Source organism: Staurois parvus, unplaced genomic scaffold (genome assembly GCF_062004578.1).
Source record: "Staurois parvus isolate SC_StPar_1 unplaced genomic scaffold, SC_StPar_1.0 ptg000361l, whole genome shotgun sequence".
NCBI classification, from domain to species: domain Eukaryota; kingdom Metazoa; phylum Chordata; class Amphibia; order Anura; family Ranidae; genus Staurois; species Staurois parvus.
The window spans coordinates 5,493,951-5,510,000 of record NW_028318157.1 but is presented as its reverse complement, the minus strand read 5'-3'; the positions used below and the strand labels follow the sequence as shown (position 1 = coordinate 5,510,000).

General features: G+C 40.3%; 1 protein-coding gene across 8 annotated transcripts in view; it reads left to right on the top strand.

Moving 5' to 3' along the window:
- Positions 1 to 16,050, top strand: part of MTMR1 (myotubularin related protein 1) — a 146,697-nt gene that overhangs the window by 68,762 nt on the left and 61,885 nt on the right. For all 8 annotated transcript variants that reach the window (XM_089684942.1, XM_089684940.1, XM_089684939.1 and 5 more), the window contains 3 exons: positions 5,784 to 5,878; positions 7,998 to 8,105; positions 10,119 to 10,220. In XM_089684942.1, the coding sequence (XP_089541068.1) occupies positions 5,784 to 5,878; positions 7,998 to 8,105; positions 10,119 to 10,220 (305 nt within the window). The remainder of the gene's footprint in view (positions 1 to 5,783; positions 5,879 to 7,997; positions 8,106 to 10,118; positions 10,221 to 16,050) is intronic.

The following is a 16,050-nucleotide window of genomic DNA, read 5'->3' as shown; positions in this document are numbered from 1 at the left end:
TTTTGCACTGACCACTGTATTGGTGTCACTGGGGATGTCAGTGACCCCAAGTTAGTCCCCCCCCAGTGTCAGAATGTCCGCCGCAGTCCCTCCATAAGTCGCTGATCGCTGCCATTATTAGTATAAAAAAAAATTTAAAAATCCAGTATCTATACTGCCATTTGTAAACGCTATAACTTTCATGTAAACCAATTAATTTACATGTATTGGGATTTTTTTTTAGCAAAGACATGTCTCAGAATACATTTTGGACAAAATTTATGAGGAAATTTGATTTTTACATTTTTTTACTGGACATGTTTTATAGCAAAAAGTCCAAAATATTGTTTTTTTTCTCAAAATTGTCAGCCTTTTTTTTCTATAGCGCAAAAAATAAAAACCGCACAGGCGATCAAATACCACCGAAAGAAAGCTCAATTTGTGGGAAAATAGGACGTAAATTTAATTTGGGTGCAGTGTTGCATGACCGTGCAATTGTCAGTTAAAGTAACACAAACCGCTTCTGTAACCGCTTCCTGACCACCCTATAGCAGAAATACTGCACAAACTTATATATATATATGTATATGTGTGTGTGTGTATATATATATATATATATATATATATATATGAGTCGCGCTCCCGTGGTTTTCACACCCCTCCCAGATAGCGTCAGATTGCCCGTTCACATTAGTATAGTGTCCCCAAAAACGCAGCGTTAGCGAGATCTGCCCCGGCACCTGCGTTTAGCCCCTACGCTTACCCCCCCCTTCTCCCCCAGCAAGTGCAGTGTCAGTAGGTCACTGTCACTTGATATATTACACACAAAAACACAGTGTTCGCAGAATCAGGCCTGATCTCTGTTAGCACTTGTCAGTAATTTTTGATGACTCTCATATGCAGTAGAGTGCTAGTACTAGTGCCATGCTACCTTTTGGTGAACTGGCGAGTACTAGTGGCTTAGTACATCCTGGTCTTTCACATATCTCTTAGATTGTAAGCTCCCAGGTTCAGGCCCTCCTAACCCTCTTGTATTGAACTGTACTGTTCTGTATTGTCTCCCGTTATATTGTAGCGCTGAGCAAACTGTTGGCGCCTTAAATCCTGTATAATAATAATAATACCAGTACTGCAGTATGACTTGGCTACGTGGTGAGTCCCATAAGTGCAGTACAAGCTGGTGCGGTGGCGAGCAACCACAAAGAATTTTCACACAGGCCCATAGAGCTCCTAGTATCCTTCCGGATGTGCTTGCAAATCCCGATTGACAGCCCACAAATTCTGCAGCACCCGTACTTCCCCCATTCACTGCCCAACCCAAAATTCAGGTGGAAATAGCAAATTTAACTACTCCCCTTGATTTTTGGAGTGGTTTTTCACGGAATATCTGTATGCGTTGATTGTGGATCAAAGCTATTTATATTCTCAAATTTATCGACGCCAACCCAAATTCATACCTTGCCAGACCAGTCGCATGGAAACTTATTACGGTTTTTGAATTTACATTTTTTTGGGGCCTAACCCTCAACATGGGCATTACTAAAAAAAATTAATTGCGGTTGTATTGGTCCGCAGACCCGATTCATTGTATGCCCGTGTTCTCTGCTGCCATGGCCAGGCAAAGATATGAGAGTATAATGTGTTTTATGCATTTCAACGACAGTACACTCTGTCATCCTCGGGGTAACCCTAAATTTGACCGGCTCCACAAAGTTCAGCCCCTCGCAAATCACCTTAACCAAAAATTTGCAGATGTCTATACTCCCCAGCAAAACATCTGCGTTGATGAGTCTCTCATTAATTTTTCTGGCTACCTTGCATTCAAACAATTTCTCCCAGGAAAGCATGCCAGATATGGGGTCAAGATGTAGAAGACCTGTGAGAGGACAACAGGCTATACTTATAAGTTTCGGATTTATGAGGGAAAAGATAGTCACGAGGATCCCCCCGGATGCCCAGACTACATGGGGAGCAGTGGCAAGATAGTTTGGGACTTGGTGTCATCCTTTTTCCATATGGGGTACCACTTATACGTGGACAATTTTTATTCAAGCGTGCCACTATTGAAACATTTGTTCAATCTTGGAACTGGCACTTGTGGCAAAGTGTGACCTAATGTGTGCCCACCATTAGAAGTGCGTGGATGCAAGGTGGTATATTCTAATGGTGGGCATACCACACACTTTTTCTGCCAGAGATTTCTTCTCTTTTTTTCATTCAGTACACAGGCTGCATACAAAAAAAAAACATAGCATATATAACCAACAAGGATCAGCGATGTACTGGTACATCACTAGACTTTGAATGGTTATACCAGGATGATGCCTACAGCTGCAGGCATCATTCTGGTATCGTTTTTTTCAGCCAGCGATCGACTTTCATGTAAATGCAATCCTAGTGGCTAATTAGCTGCAGGATTGCTTTTACAAGCAGCAGGAGATGATACCCCCCCTCCCCCGCTGCCTTCCACGGCCTTCTCGGGAAGTCCCGTGCCATCGGGGGAACCTGAGAATGCAGCCGGTGAATTTATTTTTTACCACAAGTTTTTGGAAAATGACCAAAAAAAAATATTTTTTTTTTTTTTACACAAAATTGTCACTTAAATGATTTACTGCTCACACATGCCATGGGTATATGTGGAATTACTCCCCAAAATACATTCTGCTACTTCCCCCTGAGTATGGGGGTACCACATGCGAGGGACTTTATGGCAGTCTAGCAAAGTACAGGGCCCCAAAATCCAATAAGCACCTTCAGGCTTTTAAAGGGCTTTATTTCTTCATTACGCTTCCAGACTACCTATCACAGTTTCGGAGTCCCTGAAATGCCAGGATAGCACCTAACCCCCCCAAATGACCCCTTTTTGGAAAGTAGACACCCCAAGGAATTTGATAAGAAGCATGGTAAGTATTTTGCAGATCTCATTTGTTGCCACAAGTTTTTGAAAAATGAAAAAAAACATTTTTTCTATTTTTTTATATTTCAAAACCTTGTGAGAAAAAATGAGATCTGCAAAATACTCACCATGGTTCTTTTTAAAGTCCTTGGGGTGTCTACTTTCCAGAAAGGGGTCATTTGGGGGGGGGGTTTGGTGCTATCCTGGCATGTCACGGCCTTCGAAACTGTGATAGGTAGTGAGGAAGTGTAATGAGGAAGTTACGCACCTTCAGGCTTTCAAAGTGGTCATTGGATTTCAGGCTCCTGTATGTGGCTAGGCTCCCAAAAAGTCTCACACATGTGGTATCCCCATACTCGGTAGAAGTAGCAGAATGTATTTTGGGCTTGTGCGAGAAATAAATCATTTAAATGACAACTGTAAAAAAAAAAATAAAAATTTTTTTCCAGAAACTTGTGGAAAAAAAATAAATCTTCCATGGACTCAATATGCCTCTTAGCAGATAGCTTTGGGTGTCTACTTTCCAAAAAGGGGTCATTTGGGGGTGTTTGTACTATCCTGGTATTTTAGCACCTCAAGAAATGTGATGGGCAGTCAGAAAGTAAAAGCTGTGTAAATTCCATTAGTTATAATACCATAGTTTGTAGACGCTATAACTTTCACACAAAGCAATCAATATACACTTATTGGGATTTTTTTTTACCAATAACATGTAGCAGAATACATTTTGGCCTAAATTTATAACTAACTTTGAGTTAGCTATATATTTTTTATAGCTGAAAGTAAAAAATATAGTTTTTCTTCAAGATTTTCGGTCTTGTTTTATTTATAGCATAAAAAATAAAAAGCGCACAGGTGATCAAATACCACAGAAATAAAGCTCTATTTGTGTGGAAAAAAGGATGTAAATTTTGTTTGGGTGCAGCATTGCATGACCGCGCACTTATCAGTTGAATTAGTGCAGCGCCGAGTAGCAAAAAGAGACCTGGTCAGGAAGGGGGGTAAATCCTCAGGAGGGCAAGTAGTTTAGGTATTATCAGTTGGGATTCAAGCCTATGCTCCTCAGTAGTCATGGTCAACTGTAACAGCTGGGCTTCTCTTAGCAATGTCCTGGGAGTATTCCAGTCAGGCTCCATGAGGTACATAAATGGTCTACACCTATAGCAAGGGAATTCCTTCAGTCTGTGAAAAAAAGCAATGTTTCATAGGCGAGTAGTGGAGAAGCTGGATTATAGGTCTTAAAATGACCTATGTTCATTCTCTTACTATCATAACAGTGCCAGTGCATGGTTTCTGTTTTAGCTGTTTATTGCTTTCACTCTCATTCTTGACTCTCTAGGAAATCCTGGACAACGGCTGTAAAACTGTTTAAAAATACACTGTATTGCCAAAAGTATTAGGACGCCTGTCTTTACACGCACATGAACTTTAATGGCATCCTAGTCTTAGTCCATAGGGTTCAATATATAACCGCTTCATCTCTTCTGGGAAGGCTGTCCACAAGGTTTAGGAGTGTGTCTATGGAAATGTTTGATCATTCCTCCACCATAATACCCCCTCCACCAAACTTTACACTTGGCTCAATGCAGTCAGGCAAGTACCTTTCTCCTGTCAACCACCAAACCCAGACACGTCAATTGGATCGCTAGAGAAGTGTGATTCATCATTCCAGAAAACACGTCTCCACTGTCCAGTGACAGTGTGCTTTACACCACTGCATCCTACGCTTTGCATTGCACTTGGTGATGTAAGGCTTGGATGCAGTTGCTTGACCATAGAAACCCATTCCATGAAGCTCCCTATGCACTGTTGTGCTAATCTGAAGGCCACACAAAGTTTGGAGGTCTTTTAGCTATTGACTCTGCAGACAGTTGGTGACTCCTGCTCTGTCGTTTTACGTGGCCTACCACTTCATGGCTGAGTTGCTGTTCCGAGTTGCTTCCACTTTGTTATAATACCACTAACAATTGACCGTGGAATATTTAGTAGCAAGGAAATGTCACGGATGGACTTATTGCACAGGTGGCAACCTATCACGGTACCATGCCTGAATTCACTGAGCTCCTGAGAGCGACCCATTCTTTCACAAATGTTTGTAGAAGCAGTCTGCATGCCTAGGTGCTTGATTTTATACACCTGTGGTCATGATTGGAACACCTCAATCCAATGATTTGGAGGGGTGTCCCAATACTTTTGGCAATATAGTATGTATGTATATATGTGTGTGTGTGTGTGTGTGTGTGTGTGTGTGTGTGTATATGTATATATATATATATATATATATATATATATATATATATGTGTGTGTGTGTTTATATATATTATAATGCCTCCTATCACAGATTCAGTTTTGAGAAGTAGTTTTGAAGATAATCAGGCTTTCATCGAACTAAAGACTGCCTCAATTCAGTACAGACATGTCCTTTTTACTCATGCATGGGGAGAACCATGTTTGCCCATTGCATGTGCAGGCGTTGTTTTCCTTTTTAGTGGTGCTGTACATTGTGCCTGGTTGATCCTCTTTTCTTATGTGAAGTCTATCAGACACAATGGAAAAGGTGCCTGAGACAAGTTCTATCTAAACTGGTGCCATTGCTCATAGCAACCAATCAGATTCTGTTAATTTTTTTTTTTTTCCAACACAGCTTGGAAAATGAAAATTTAAAAGCTGCTTGGCCGAGCATCAGAAGCTGAGCAAAGTTTGTCTCAGACACTTTTTAATAGTTCCCCCCTCCCCCCAAAATGATTGAAAGAACACTTAATACTTAATGTCTAAAGAAAAGAAAAGTTGCATTTTCTTTACAGAAACAAAAAATTTTGATAAGTTTGGTATGTGCCCTATTAATTCATACAAAATATATGTTTTACTAATAAATCTGCTTTAATATCATACTCCTTATTTTTACAGCTAAGGATGTTATGTACATTTGCCCATTCTGGGGTGCAGTCAGTGGAACATTAACCGTGACAGACTTTAAAATGTACTTCAAAAACATTGAAAGGGTGAGTTATGAATTTCATTTTTCCGGAATATATTGCATGCAGCATTAGAGTTTCTGGGAGTGTATTTGCCGTTAACAGTTTCAGTTTTCACAGCTATAATGAATGATTGCATAGGGCAGGAATAGGTTCATGCAAAACTGCATTTCAGCACAAGGACTGGAACGTCAAAGTTAGTAACAATTCCCCATATTCTAAAATACAAAAAAAACATAATATGCTGTAGAAATCTTTCCTAAGGTCCGCTTGAGCTATAAAAACCCAGTGGGTGACTAAAACCCGATAAACGTGTACTGAAATTCGGCCGGTTCAGCAGGAACCAGCCACATTTCAGTACGTGTGTACCACTGTCTGTTCAACAGAAGTCTGGTCTCTTTGTCCAACAGTCATACTGGAAAGCCAGCATTCGATCAGCGCTCGCAGGCAGTGGCTGCATACGCTGATCTATGTAATCTGTCAGAATATAGTAAAACCAAGGAAGAGATCCCTGCATCAACATTGCTTGTGTTGTTATGAGAGTCTGTCAGTACATGTATGCTTGTACATGTACTGACTGTACATGCATTCCCAGCTTTAGTCCTTTAAAGCCCACCAGTATGCTTGTGCAAGAGAGATTGGAGCACTGACTGATGAACAATGGTCTGAAATCTTGGCAGCAGCTCCACATATTTCTTTGAATGGTTGCCAAGTGCTTACACATACATTAATTAATAGAACATACTATACAGTGGAAAAATGCTGCAAAGCCAATTATAGAATCCAATTGTCCAGAATCTTCCAAATGTCACTTACTAGAAACTGTAGATATATGTGATGGTGCTGCCCTAAGGCTGACCATACATTATAATATTTTCATGTACAGTTTCCTTTACCTTTACCAAAACCACATAATATGAAGTCAAATCTAAACAACTTCAGTTTGCAGGCCTTGCACTACATAGACAAAGGAAATTGAAAAAGAAAATTGTATAATGCATTGCCAGATTAAGTTACAAAGGTATCTGGGTACTGTTATACAAGAAATAACTTCTTTGCTGTAAATCTCCGTTATTGTTTTTAAAGTAGAACTTCACTCTCTCAATCAGCCTTGACTATTTTGCTAGCATTCGTTAATGGATAGGAACGTATATAATATTTACTTTTAGACTTTATTTTACATTTCCCTAGTTACTTCCTGGTTTCCAGGCCTAGGCAAGTTATTTCATAAATCCCAGGAGTCTTGAGGAGGGGTTTTCTCAGCATGCCAACCTACTTGTATGCCTGAACTAAGGGCAGATGGATTCCAGGAAGTCAATGCTACATGAATCGCAAGATGGTCATGACCAGAAATGCTGGGCGAGAAGGGGGGGGGGGGGGTCTTCAAAGATATTTCTCAGCTAAATGGATAGCATGGAGACATGGATAGATAGGAGAGTTTGCCTTTGAATGTTAAATATTAATTAAATATCATTTTTGCTTTGTGGTGCTCAGATTTATTTATTTATTTCAGGTACTTATATAGAGCTGTCAATTTACGCAGCGCTTTACACACATATATATATATTGTACATTCACATCCCTAACCCTCAAGGGGCGTACAATTTAAGGTTCCTAACTTACATTCATGCATACACATACTAGGGCCAATTTGGACAGGATCCAATTAACCTACCAGATGCAGTGTAGTTCCGCTTTAATGTGTCTTTGACGATATTCGAATAGCTCTACAATATAAACTTCTTGGCAGGAAAAGAGGTATGAAAATGCCAAATCTCCCCACTAGTTCTCACTATCCAGTCATTGATCTTGTTAGTAAATACCCTTTTTTCAATAGAAGAAATACATCTACACACAAATTTAATAATTGTTTGTTTGCCCTTTATGTATTCCTAGAAAACGCCATCATAAACTTTTCTAATTCAAAAATTCAACCCGTAGCAGAAAAATTACCTTTGACTAGGGAGACCTTTTAATTCTGATTTATTGTGGGTTATTGCACCTATTTATGTGTAGTTAAAAAAGGCCTAAAGGGGGCTTGTTAGATGAGATTGCAGAGAGAGCGTGCTCATTCGAAATTCCTTTTTAATCTATGTATGCATAGTGCTCACCAGTATGAACCATCCTATTTTTCCTTCTCTTTCAGGATCCACCCTTCATCTTGGATGTCCCCCTGGGTGTAATCAGCAGGGTGGAGAAAATAGGAGTTCAGAGTCAAGGGAACAATTCTTGCGGTATAGAAATAGGATGCAAGGTAGTTACTTTTGCTTTATTTTTTTGCATTTCAAAATTGTTCTGTACTGTCACATCCTTTGCCATATGCCACAAATACCCAAATTTCTGGCACTGTTGTGCATTGTAATGTATGCTGTGCTGTCCTAAAATGTGCTGTTTATTGCATTACCATGCTTTTTTCCCCCAACTTGAAATTCTGACGGACCCTCTGCACACTGGTATATACCCTTTCCAGCAGACTTTGCAATAAATAGGAATATTCGGTTCACACATATTGCAATACATGTTTAAGCTGGCCAACTGCGTCAAAGTAATCCCTCTATGGCCAGTCCTACTCTGCTCTGCCTACGGAAATGCTACTGTGGACACAGTGCCAGTATAGGGGAAAAGACAAAGTGGGGGAGAGCAACTAGGTTTAGGTCTGGCTACTGACCCATGTACAACAAACAAAATAATACTCTGCCACTTTTGGGTCAGTAGCCAGACCTAAACCTAGTCTCTTTCCACCACTTTGTCTTTTCCCCTATATTGGCATTGTGTCCACAGTAGCATTTGTGTAGGCAGAGCAGAGTAGGACTGGCCATAGAGGGATTATGTTGATGCAGTTGGCCAGCTTACCACTTCCCGGCCGGACAAGAGGAGTGTAGGAGCGGGTGGCTGTTTATAAACGTCCTCCCACATTCCCTGCCTGTGCGTGCTCCCTGGGAGCGCGCGGCACCACGATCGCTGTATGAGACCTCTGTGTGAGGTCCCAATCATGTGATCACTGATTGGCCAATCAGTGATCACATGAATAGTTGTAAGCAAGTCAGTTCTGGCATCATTGCTTACTACTAGCTAAATCTGTGAATGATCAGAGGTCACATGGTACAAGGCTATTCACAACAGCCTTGTACCATGTGACAAGCTATGGCCAATCACAGCTCTCACAGTATTTCTCAATGACTGCAAGAATGCAGCCATAGAGAAGGAGAAATTATTGATTTTACAGCCTTTATGGGTGTGAAAAAAAAAAAATCTTCATCACCCCCCACAAGTTGACACTGTACTGCTAGGGTGACAGGATGTTAAAAAAACATAAATAATCATATAAAAAAAAATAAATTAAAAATTAAAAAAAAATTTGAAAAATTATAATTTTTGGTTATAAACTAATAAATAAAGTTTTATCTGTCTCAAACAAATGCTAATAAATTCATATGGGTACAGTGTTGCATGACTGCACAATTGTCATTCAAAATGCGATAGCATTGAAAGCCGAAAATTGGCCTGGGCAGGAAGGGGGTGAAAGTGTCCGGACTTGAAGTGGTTAAACATGTATTGCAATATGTGTAAATTAAAAATCCCTATTCTTTATTGCAAAGTCTGCTGGAAAGGGTATATACCAGTGTGCAGAGAGTCCTGCAGACTTTCTAGTGTTAATATTTGGTTACACCCCTTTGCACCAGATAGATAGATAGATAGATAGATAGATATACTAGCTATTGGGATTTGAGCACAGGTATATCTTGTTTTCCCCCAACTTGTCATGTCCTAGTAACAGACTTGGCAGTTGTCATTTTAATGGCCTGTGGTTTGTTTTTTTCTTCTTTTGAGACACATGGTTTGATAAGACCAATGTCCATTCCTTACTCCTTCTAGGAATCTCTTTTTCCGCCAAGTGTTGGGTTTTGCTGTGCAGTGCCACACCAAACGTTGACATATATGGGCTATATGGTCTCTCTGAGTAGGTACACCAGCTAAGGAGAGCACCAAATGGAAAGCATGTACAAGAGCTTTGTTGAGCGCAACATGGAGTGCACAGATTAAGCTATTGTTCTTCTATGCACTTACTGTATTTATCTACTAGGAAACGCCAGACTTTGAGTGTTTCCCCTGAAAACCAAAGCCTGTATTGTTTCTAAAGAAAGACATAAAAGCAGTGACATTTTTCGGCTTCCACTGATTTTTGGCATTGCTACACTTCACTGATGATTGTTCAGATTATCCCCAGAGTATACTTCTTAGAAGATTATCCTTTATCTCTTGAAAGGATATGAGGAACCTAAGGCTAGCCTACAAACAGGAAGAGCAGAGCAAGCTGGAAATATTTGAAAATCTTATAAGGCATGCCTTTCCTGTTTCAAGTGGACTGGTAAGTAGCTGATCTTCATATTCTCTTTTTTTTGTTTTTGTTTTTGTGGCACTCAACTTCACTTGACATGTTCAGGGAAACATTTTAGACTTCTAGTGCCCAGACCATGGCCAATAAAGCCGTATTCCAGGATGTAAACCCTTACTTACACCTAGTATAGTGACTGGCCTCAGGTGATATACAGATAAAACAAATCCTCCTTCATAAGTTGTACCCATCTATCTGAACCATCTGTCCCCTACATCCTTTCAAAGTGTAGAATTTACACAAGATCTCTCAGCTCTGAAAAGCAAAGGATGATGAACTGAAGTTGCATCAGTGAGTCGTCGATTGGAGGGAAGGGACACATCCCCCTTCATACAGCACACAGGAACAGAGCTGAGGCTGTCAGTCCCATACTGTGCCCTCCCCTGTCACCACTTTTCTCTTGGTGTCAGGAAAACTTGTCAGATATTACTCATGCTTATAGCAGAGGAAAGAGACATCAGACAGAAAAAAAACCTAGTGCTCTGGATTGAGACAAGTACACACTATAGAGAGATATGCTTTGTTCATATTTAATGTCTGAGGTTTACAACCACTTTTAAGTAATATGAAGAGCAAGAGTAATGTACAATATGTTGGAACTCCTAACAGCATGTCATAAACAACCTTAGCTGATATGTCAGTGTCTGCTTTTGGGATGTTTGACATCCTATCCTGAGGTGATAAAACAAGCAAAATACTGTAAAGTATGAAATTCTGAGCAGCGACATTGTTTTTGATTGTCAAAGCTGACCGAACTTACAAACAACCCCCATGTATTTGTCTGATGCTATATGTGCCTTAAGTTAAAAAATAAATCTTTCATAATATTATTTTTACATTTGCTTGGAACATGATGAATTGCTGAACCATTGGGATTCTTTCCTCACTTAAGCATATGTATGTTCCATAACAGGATCAGGAAGTCTGGCAGATCTGCATAGCTGGAGCCACTTCTGATTTCTGCCAGGAATACTTTATAATTATGTTGGGAGCTCACTAGAATCCCTGTGATGACTCCATTTCTTTACACACTGACAAAAGTATTTTCTCACAAATTTGAAGGGCTTTGTGATGGCTGGAAATTATGAAGTTTAGGAACATGTCACCCCGCCTGAGTATAATCTGTTTCTTATTACCTAAACTCTGAAGTAATGTCAGACTAATACTTGTGTGTTTAGTCCTGGATGGATCCTTGTTAGATCAGACTTTCTCCCATTGTCAGTTTTTTTCCTGGCAATATGTTTGCATACAGAGTACAAAAGTGCTATCTTACAAACACAGAGCTTATGGTGGAAGTGATTCATTAGGATTAGTTTAGCCATTAAACTGTTGGCATCTGGGTCCATTTCTTTTAAAATGTAAACAAGAACATTTGACTAAGGCTGGCCATACATGTTACAATTTTTTTTTTCTTTTCCAAAGAAAATTGTAGAACATGTGGCCAGCTTACGTCCACTAATAAATTATCCTTTTTTTTTTTTTTCCCTATCAACTAGGGGTTGAACAAAAAAAAAAAAAGCCATTTTCCCCCCTTCCCGCTGTGCTATTTTATTCTATTGGCAGGAAGCCTTCCCTTCTTGCAGAATACAATGATCAGCATTGCTGTCTATAGCTGGCGGCGCTGATCATTCAGGAAAAACCCAACAGGATGTTGTACACAAGTTGATTATTAGATCAACTTGTGTACAACCAGCTAACCCGTACATGGATTGAAATTTGGCCGGTTCATCCTTTTCATCCATGTATGTTTTGCTTAAGCCCCACTGGAGTGGCAAACACCACCTATATTCATACTTATTTTCAGTTAGCGCTTGCTTACATATTTTTTTTATATCGCCTAAGGAGTGTTTTTTGTCTATTTGTTATCAATAAAGGTACAGTATGTAAGCTGTATGGACCAGTGGAGTGTGTCCTTTATACTATTTCTACAAAACCTCTATTTTTTTTTCTTTTAAAATGTAAACAAGAACATTTGACTAAGGCTGGCCATATATGTTACAATTTTTTTTTTCTTTTCCAAAGAAAATTGTAGAACATATGGCCAGCTTACGTCCACTAATAAATTATCCTTTTTTTTTTTTCCCTATCAACTAGGGGTTAAACAAAAAAAAAAGCCATTTTCCCCCCTTCCCACTGTGCTATTTTATTCTATTGGCAGGAAGCCTTCCCTTCTTGCAGAATACAATGATCAGCATTGCTGTCTATAGCTGGCGGTACTGATCGTTCAGGGAAAACCCAACAGGATGTTGTACACAAGTTGATTAATAGATCAACTTGTGTACAACCAGCTAACCCGTACATGGATTGAAATTTGGCCGGTTCATCCTTTTCATCCATGTTTTGCTTAAGCCCCACTAGAGTGGCAAACACTGCCTATATTCATACTTAGTCTCAATTAGCGCTTGCTTACATATTCTTTTTATACCGCCTAAGGAGTGTTTTTTGTCTATTTGTTATCAATAAAGGTATGTAAGCTGTGTGGACCAGTGGAGTGTGTCCTTTATACTATTTCTACAAAACTTTTTTTTTTTTTTAGAATTGTCAGCAGAGTAGAAAATGAGGGGCAGTCTTCAATATGGACACATGTTCTATGGCAAATGTCTAAGATGGGTTCCTATTAACTTAAATTGCAAGATAAGCCTAACTTTTACTATTCTTAAAAATGTTCCTTACATCTCTTACCTATCCTAGATACCCTGTATAAAAAAGTTCTGTGTATTTACCTTTTTTAGTCTGGTCCAATCATGTGGTTCTGCAGCTATGGTTCCATTTTGTCAATTAGCGGCAGCTTCAGAAGAAAGGTGAGAGCATCGGCTACGGAGGAGCAAAAGAAGGCAGTGGGGGATGTCGTAGCTCCAGAAATGTACATCAGTTGTTGAGCTCCCCCTTACAGCTGGAGCTGCTGGAACACATGACCAGGCTGAGTTTTTTAATTTATATACCGGTAGATACTGCAGGATAGGTAGTAGGAGGAGGGAACATTATTAGAAATAGTGCTGACCTTAGCAGAGTAGAGAAATCCTCTACTTTCTGTTCTCAAGACACAAAAGGAAATCAAAACAAAATCCCCAGTGTAACACAGGCAGAAAAGACGATAACCTGAAGGTGTCTTAACCCTATCCAAAACTAAAAGTTTGTTTCAATATAACATATAAATTGCTTTTTGATTAAATTGAATATATTCCTCATGGGAGCTGAATAAGTGGCACAGAGATGAACATCAGCAAGCACTCAAATCATAACCCCTCCATTCAATATCACCGAGTGACATTTCTTTTAAAGTGGTAGTAAAGTCACTTGTATGGTTTTTACGTACAGGTAAGCCTATAATAAGGCTTTCCATTAGGTACAGTAAATATCTCCTCACTGTTTTAGGACAGTGTTTCTCAACCTTTTTTCAGTCAAGGCACCCTTTATAATTATGAACGGTCCCGAGGCACTTTTAAAAATCATGGACAGTCTTGAGGCACCTCATTTTAAAATGTGAAAAACTATTCTAATAGTATTATATAACGTAGCAACATCCACACATGTAGGACACCCAACATTAGAGGTGATTTATTTTTCTAAAGCAAATACACTTTTGCACACTGGTACTGACTAGTATGCCAGTGTTTCTCTTCTTCCCGTTTTTATCCATCACTGAGCTAATGTGACCCCAGCACTGATGGAGAGGGGCAGGGGAGGGTCAAACTAGGATGCTGTGCAGGCAGCTGACATCCTCCTTATCAACTGATGATGTCATTGGTTGTCAGGATGCCGGCGGCTAGAAGGTCATAATGGTGCACAATGAAAACCTGTGGCTTTGTGGAACTAAAAGGCAGGCTTGTTCCACCCGCTGGCTTGTATACAAGTTTTGGGCAATTTTTAGACATTTTGACAAGGCACCCTTGAAGAAACCTCAAGGCACCCCAGGGTGCCTGGGCACCCTGGTTGAGAAAGGCTGGTTTTGGAGCTATCCACTTTATTAGCAGCCGGTGACGTTACTGCTCATGCACACTGGGCTCTGAATGGACCGTGCTGTTCATTCAGAACTCTGTGCCGTAGCCATTCCTCCTGCGGCCGAAACCCACAAACCTGGAAGGAACACCAGTTGAAGATGGAGGGCCTAAAGCACGCTGCTGGAGGGCTTTGTTATAGGGTATGTCTGTCACAATGTGCTAGTATGCAATGTATAATTGCAAAGTGTGACATTATCCTGCAGGGGCCCAATTTTTTTTTTCTTTTTTTAATTTACTACCACCTTAATGTAATGTCTGTACTGGTTATATTTTATTTTGTATTTCATGCACTCTATAATGAAAACAAACACGACAAAGTCTTAAGCTGGTCATACACGTCTTGAATTTTGAGTTGTGGGTGCTTTGTTGGCACCACTTAGGCTCAAGGTTTTTCACTTTCATGCATTCTATGCATAATGGTAAATAATCTTCTGTGTGCATCAGCTCCCCCAGCCCCCTCAATACTTACCTGAGCCCCATGGAGATCCAGCAATGTGCATGACAGTCTCAGCTGTCTCTGGGTCTCTGCCTCCTCATTGGCTGAGACAGCCAATGGCTCCTGCTGCTGTCAGTCACAGCCAGCCAGCCAATGAAGAGAGAGGGGATAGGGCCAAGCCACGGCTCCGTATGTGAATTGACACACAAAGCAGTGGGTGACCCCATAGCAAGCTGCTTGCTGTGGGGGCACCTGACAGGAGGGAGCGGCCAGGAGAGCCTGCAGGGGACCCAAGAAGAGGAGGAACCAGGCTACTCTGTGCAAAACCACTGCACACAGTAGGTAAGTCTAGACATGTTTGTTGTTTTCCAAAAATATAAAATTAACCTTTAGAATTGCTTTAGCTCAACAAATGTAGATTGAAAAAATTTGAAGGAGCCGGGTGGAAAATTGTCAGCTAAACAGTGACTACATGCTATCAAGAGCAGTCACTGTCTGGTATTCAGACTGCCAAAGTTACTAGGGCTGTCTAAATACAATGGCCTCCAGGGGAGATTCCTCCATTCTTATTATTGGGGTAAATCTATGGGTGTAAGGCTGGCGTCAGGCTTTCAATACCTTGTGCATTGTTGATGTGAACCTGTGAGGATGAAAATATGGCAGCTACCACTGGTGACTTGTCTTAATTGGTTTGAGCTGTTGTCCTGAATTTGGCTTCACTATATAGTGTCACTCACCTGGAACAAGCATGCATCTGGCGAAGTCTTAGACTCCAGCCTTGCATGCTTGTTCCGGGTTAGTGATTTAGTATCGTGATCAGATCACAGCCCTGGAGACGGGTACTTTTTTCCAGGCCAGTCACTTTGTCTTGCTTGTTTCATAGTAGATTGTATAAAACACAAGATACCATATAGCCTGAGAGATCTCATTCCAAGGATTGTGAGTGGAGGGCTCTGTGTTACACTTGTTCTGCTCTTTATTCTGTGGTTGTCAGTGTGCAGTTCTACTTCTGTTCTTAAACTGAAGAAGTATGCAGGCTGTAACTTTTGTCACCTCCCTCTGAAAATGCTAGTTTCCTGTCTTTCATGCTGAATAAATAGCTTTAGGGCTCATGTACACGGGGCGTTTGGAAAACTCTTCTGAACGATGGAAGCTGACTGCTGGAAAACGTAGGTTAAAAAACGGCAGTTTAGCTGAGTTTGCATAGCACGTTTATGTGCGTTTGCATTCAGAAGCGTTTTTAAAAGATAACCTCAGAAGACCTTCCCAATTGCCCAGAATGCACTGAAAAACCGTAAAAAATTAACTATTTCAGACATTTTGAGGGAAATAGAGAGAGCAGAAGCAGATAGAGCAGTATGTGTTG